The sequence below is a fragment of the Muntiacus reevesi genome, chromosome 7, assembly GCF_963930625.1.
Source record: "Muntiacus reevesi chromosome 7, mMunRee1.1, whole genome shotgun sequence".
NCBI classification, from domain to species: Eukaryota; Metazoa; Chordata; class Mammalia; order Artiodactyla; family Cervidae; genus Muntiacus; species Muntiacus reevesi.
The window spans coordinates 89,253,000-89,259,192 of NC_089255.1; the positions used below are offsets into that span (position 1 = coordinate 89,253,000).

The 6,193-nt window shown below is 39.9% G+C and overlaps 1 protein-coding gene across 2 annotated transcripts in view; it reads right to left on the reverse strand.

Annotated features, from left to right (window-relative positions):
- SEL1L (SEL1L adaptor subunit of SYVN1 ubiquitin ligase) overlaps positions 1–5,799 on the reverse strand; it is a 60,087-nt gene extending 54,288 nt beyond the window's left edge. For both annotated transcript variants that reach the window (XM_065941859.1, XM_065941858.1), the window contains exons 1-2: positions 5,644–5,799; positions 543–580 (exon numbers count right to left, since the gene is read on the reverse strand). In XM_065941859.1, the coding sequence (XP_065797931.1) occupies positions 543–580; positions 5,644–5,713 (108 nt within the window). In that variant the 5' untranslated portion in view covers positions 5,714–5,799. The remainder of the gene's footprint in view (positions 1–542; positions 581–5,643) is intronic.
- Between the last annotated feature and the right edge of the window lie 394 nt (positions 5,800–6,193).

A 6,193-nucleotide genomic window follows, 5' to 3' on the forward strand; every position in this document is an offset into this window, starting at 1 on the left:
TCATTAGGCAGTAAAATGTAACTGCCTTAAGGCTCATCAACGCACAGACACACACACCACATTTAAGTTGAAATTAAACCTAGTAACCAACACTCTTAATAGAAATATTTATTATTCTCTAGGGGCTTCCCAGGTGGCTCAGTGGTAAAGAATCCACCTGCCAGGTGTGGATCAAACCCACACCTGCAGGAGATGTGGGTTTGATCCTAGGGTCGGGAAGATCCTCTGGAGGAGGAAATGACAACCCCCTCCAGTATTCTGGCCAGAAAATCCCATGGACAGATGAGCCTGGCAAACTACCATCCATGGGGTCACGAAGAGTCAGATGTGACTGAGTGACTGAACATTCCAACAGGTCAGTGATTTCCATCCCACCACCCTCCGGCCCCCAGAAGAATTAGTACTGATGCTAGCTATCTTTTTCTTTTTGAAATCCAATCCTGTTGCTCAAAAGATGCAGATTTCATATCCTTTCTAAGATACATAATTCATGCTTTTAAATTGGGCATCAAACACTGGTCAATGCAAATCTGAGTACACACCTTGGAATCTATGGATTCATCCTGGTTGCCTTCTTCATCTGTAAAGAAATTTTAAGACAATTTAGTTGTCTTTCTTGTTTGGCAATCACAGGTATTATTAAGTGAAAGCAGTTGATAAGTATAATAAATAATGATCAGACACTAGATAATCTAGAATTATCTAAAAATTTGTTGTATGCAACAACTGTTCAGAAAAAACTAACTGAAAGGAAAAAGGGGTGTTGGGGGTATTTCTTCCTCTTTATCCTGTTAGACAGGAAGACCGAGAACATCACCACCAAAACCAGATATTTCTTCAGATACCATCCAGTTCTTCTGTATGCAGTTAGTCCACTACTGAGAATGAGTTACTAAATTTAGAAAATAGAGTCCTAATTGTGAGGTTTGGGATTCCACTCCTTCTTTTCCTCTGCTCAGAATCTGGAGTTACTGTAGCTTATTGTAGTGATAACTAGCATTTTATTATTCACTAAGACTACTAAAGATGGACATTAAAAATGATTAGCAGAGTTGCCAAAGATAGTTAGGATTTGTGTTTGACTTCACTGAAGATATAACAAGATATGTGAACTGAGAACATCACACTATCATGTATCCACTCACATGAGATCTACTTATTAGGAAATCAATAGCCTATATCACATTACCAATAAATCCAATCACTACTTGTATCTTTCTTCCAAATTTATATTAGCTGTTTTGGCTTTGTCAGATTACATTAAAATTACTTCTGTTATTCTCTCTGGATTTCTCTGTTGTTACTTCTATTCTAGCTGCTTGTTATTCTTTTTACTGCCTTATATAAACACATTCAGCAATCCAACTGGTCATTTGCAAATATTTGATCTTTGTATGCCAGTTAAAAAAACAAGTGTCAGATATCTTTAAATTTCCTTCTTACTCACTTCAGTATTGCCAGCTCCTTAAGTTATGCGAGAAATTAACCATAGGCAAAAATGGTATAAACTATGTGATTTTTACTAGAAAATGTGGTGCTATGGTTGCCATTTACCTCTACTTCATATGATTATAACCTAAATATTATTGGTAACTTGTAACTCTTCAAAGTACAGCAAAAGCATGTTTTGGAGTTTATGTTAGCAAAGCACTGAACTAAACTTTAAGAAGTATAACCAACTCATTATGTACCAAATACTCAACTCTATTTCAGGTTTTGTTTCTTTTGAATATTTCAGAAATCGGTCTACTGGTGAGGTTCTGCCACATATAAAAGTGCTATGAATTCAAAGAAAACTTAAATGATAGTTATTTTCACATTCACTACTTTTAGATTACCTTCCAAATATTTTTTTCTGGTGGGTGGGGAAAAGAAGAGTACAACATATATCAGTCCCATAGGGCCTATAACATTTAGGTTTATAGGCAGTGATGTCAATTAATAAACAGTCACTCTTCAGGCTCACTTCTTCATGAGTATTACCTAAAGCCCAAGTTCTAACATATGGTTCAAAGTCCATTCTCAGCAAATCTGTGCATAAAGGAAAAAAATTCACCTCTAATACACAACTACATTGTATATGTGAATGTATCTAATTAGTCATAAACATTAACTAGTTAATATATCAAGGGCAGACATTAAATGTGAAATGTATAGTGTATACACCCAAATTCTGAAACTTGCTATTAGTCAGAACTCTTAAATCATTAACCACCCAGCTGAGTACCCTGCCACAACAGGTCACGTATGTAGCTAATAGGTAAATAATATAGATGTCTATAAATAAATTATAAAAAATGTACATTTGAGACACTACAAGCTGTTAGGCATCAGAGTAGCAGGATATGTTTTTGAGCTCCCAGAGACATGGGAACTTGTGACATCAGGGTTATTTCATACGAATTGCATCATGCTTCTCCTTCTTTTCTCTTTTAACAAACCAGGAATATATATTCAGGTTACTGGCAAATTAAAAAAATTCTCACTTACTAAACTGGGAAAGCCTACTCCAGATGGTAATCTGAAAGCATCAGCTATTTTCTTTTTCAAACTGATATGTCCATTCACATAATACTTTTTAAGTAAGTTTCTCATAACCTAGAAACTTATGATAGGCAGTCAGGTAAGGATGAAAAATACTGAAGTTATGTATAAATAAAAATACAGTAGTGCTTTTATCAGATTACATTATCAAGCAAGAAGAAACATGCAAAAAGGATATAGTGAAGAGTGAAGGACTTCTCACTAAACAGCACTGTATCCAAATATCATGGTTTACATTACTCTGGTAATCATACCCCTTGCTTTGAAAAAGACCAATTTTCAGTTTTATAATATTAGTTAACTGCAAAATATCAAGGATCGTCTTTCAAGGGAAAGTGGTCACTACAAATTCATCTTCTAACTTGTCATATAGATTAAACAGAGACGGATACACTTTTAAACACAGAAAGTCTGGAAAGTTTAGTGAAAAGAGACCAGACATCCTCTTTTTGGATTTGCCACTGAAATCTGTACAGATCCTAAGATACTGCTGATTCTTAACTACTCCAAATCCAAGGCCTGGACAATCAGGCTCAAAACCTGGCTTCATGGCATGTCAATGTTACACACATGGTTCAATATGGCAAGCTTGCTCAGCCTTCTTATCCTCAAGCGTCAAAGGGAAGAATATCACCTGCCCTGTTGACTCTCAATAAAGTTTTAAGGAACAAAAGAAGAGTGAAAGGAAACATATTTTGCAATCTGAAATATATGGCATAACTATTACCTGAAATGCCTAACGTTGGACAGTATTCACAAGACTCCATAATATTATTTGGCATTAAAAAAAAAACCCAGAAATGAACAGTAAATCATTTTAACCAGTAAGCCACTTCCTGTCAAAAACACGAAAACATGTGAGAAGTTAAAGCATGTTTCATTATAACCTGGAGAAAACGAAGGAGAAATATCTTTTAAATCTCCTCCTTTAAACTTATTTATTCCGAAGGAAAAGAAAATGTTTCTTCAAAAAGTACGAAATTTTTACACGGCTTCAAGGTAAGTTATTAGATAATAGCTACTAACAACGACAGGACTGAGATTCCTTTAGCTGGCTGATCAAACTCTACCTGGCAAAAAATGCGACTCGCCCCGGGTAGCTACTAACAGTCCAACATTTTAAGTCAACACTAAATTGTGAACCAAAACCTGATTTTTAAATAGGAGCAAAACTTTTTAAGCTAAAAATGAGGCCGACACTTTGTAAATAAGCAATTTAATGAATAAAAAAGCCAGCTGAAAGTCCATGTACTCCATTTATAAAACTATCTCACTTAAGTGTGCTATCATCTGCTCTTCATGTCAGCATGCACATCTACATTGTTCTAGTTCAGGTTAAGCAAGGCTTTAGCCTCTACCATAGAAATGTTTTGGCAGTTTAACCATGATGGAAATCAGAGCAGATGTTTTGTGAACCTAGTCTTTTGCTTATATCAACACAACCCAAAGATTTAACAATTTATTATTAACAGTCTTCTATTATAATCTACTGGGAATCCCAACTGTTTATGAAAAGACTTCTTCAATCATCATCTCCACTGACATGACACTTTGGATATGTGAAATCTGGTCAAAAGAAAATGCAGGAAAATGTTTATATTTTTCTTTAAATTCTGCAAACTGAATTTGGAGGGATATCAGTTGTGTTCTTTAGTAGTTCTTACACTTTAGTGTGAAGAATCACTTGTGGAGCTTGTTAAACAACAGATGCCCTAACCCGTTCAAGACCTAAAACTGCATTTTTAACAAACACATAAGACGAATTATGATGCAGGTGGTTCCTGGATCACAGGGACTCTACTGCACTGATTACAAACTTCCTTTGATCGGATAACTACTAGCAGTGCTTCAGGAGTTACACAGAGTTTTAAAGATTTGGTCATGAACACAAGTCAACAAGAAGAGGAGAGGCGGGAGCAGACTTTAAAGCATGATGTTGGCAGTAAAGTAACTGGCATATGCTTGTTGCTTTTGAAATGGTGTCTTACACCACATTATGGATAGAATTTTAGGTTTAGATCTCTTATTTTAGAAGCAGAATGATGCTACAGCACTGACTTACAACTAGGACAGATAATTTGAGGATTCAAATAACCATCTGGGAAATTTTCTGTTGGGGAAAAAAAAAAAGCGTTGACATTTATACCCTGCCTTGTTCCAAAAAAATTTAAAGTCACAGAACAGCTGTTTTGTTAACTGAAACCAATTAAAATTCAAAAGCTTTACTGTACTAATTCTTTCTTTACCAACACTTAGAAACACTAAGTGCTCCTTTACCAACACTCTCAAAACTGACATTTTCAGATGTTGGCAGATTAAGCTACTAAAGAAGGGAAAGGATAATTTCCAAAGTCAGGGTATAAATCAGCTAATTGGGAAAACAATTCAAAGGCACATGAATCTATTTATGTAAAAAAAAAAATTAAATCTAGAGGCCAACCATTTTACACTAATGAAAAAAAAAACCCAGTTTTTTCTTTTCTTGAAAAATGACCGTCAGCAAACATGGGGCAGCTCGGAAACCCTGTGACACAGTTAAAAAAACACCACCACAAAAATACCACTTTCTCAGTAATTATTTCTTTAAAAGGGGTACCAGAATAGACATGATCACATCAAAAGCCTTCGTTCGCTTTTTTTAAAAAAAATAAACAAAGAGACAGGATCATCTGAGGTGCCATGCAAACCCAACCAACCACTGTCAACATCCTGCTTTTCTGATGGACCCGGCTCTGCCCAGGGGACAAGCTCGGGTTGTGCGAAGTTTCTAAAACGACGGAGCACAGTTATCTCCGTGGCAGTCGTGGGTCTCTAAGCTGTCGGGGTTCATGCCCCTCGAATCAGTTCTCCTTCCTAAGGAGTCGTGCAAGTTTGTCAAGTGAGGAGAGGCGTGGGCAGTGGGTCGGGGGGCACCCTTCTCTTCCTCCCCTCCAAGCTCTCCTCAACAGCCACTCTGGCCCAGGGGATCCCAAACCCACGAGAGGACCGTGAGTGACAAGCCAGGGCGAGGCTGGAGCCCCCACGGCCCTGCCCCGGGAAGGAGGCCGGAGCGGGGGGCGGTGGCTCCCGGCCTCCAGTCCGAAGGGGGCGGATACTGACCCGAGGACGCCAAGGCCGAGCCCAGCAGCACTGCCCAGAGCAGCAGCGTCAGCCCGACCCGGACCCGCATCCTGCTCCCAAGGGCCGCTGCCACCCCCCGGAGCTGTCTCTTCCGCCTCGGCCACCACCAGCTCAGCCTCCTCCTCCGCCGCCGCCGCCGCCGCCACCTCCGCCTCGCCGCTGCGCTTCCTGCTCTGGTCTTCTTCCTCCACCCCTTCCCAGACCTCCCTGCCCCAGCGGGCAGCCAATACGCGTCCGCCGCCGCGTACGCCTCGCCCAATCGTCGCGGCCCTCCCCGCCCACCTCATTGCCCCGCCCCTAAGGTCAAGGATCCGACCAATCGCGACGCGCAGTTCTCACAGCGGCTTTCTCGGTTGGACCACGGCCTCAGCGACATGGCCCCAACTAATTGGTGAGCGCCTTGGTTTAACCATCCCGGAATCGGAGCGAGTCCGGAATTGGACGAGGGTAGTCACCCAAGAGACTACAATTCCCACAATGCACTTCACGGGGCTCTCGCTCTGGTATGGGCTCTTGGGAAACGTAGTCC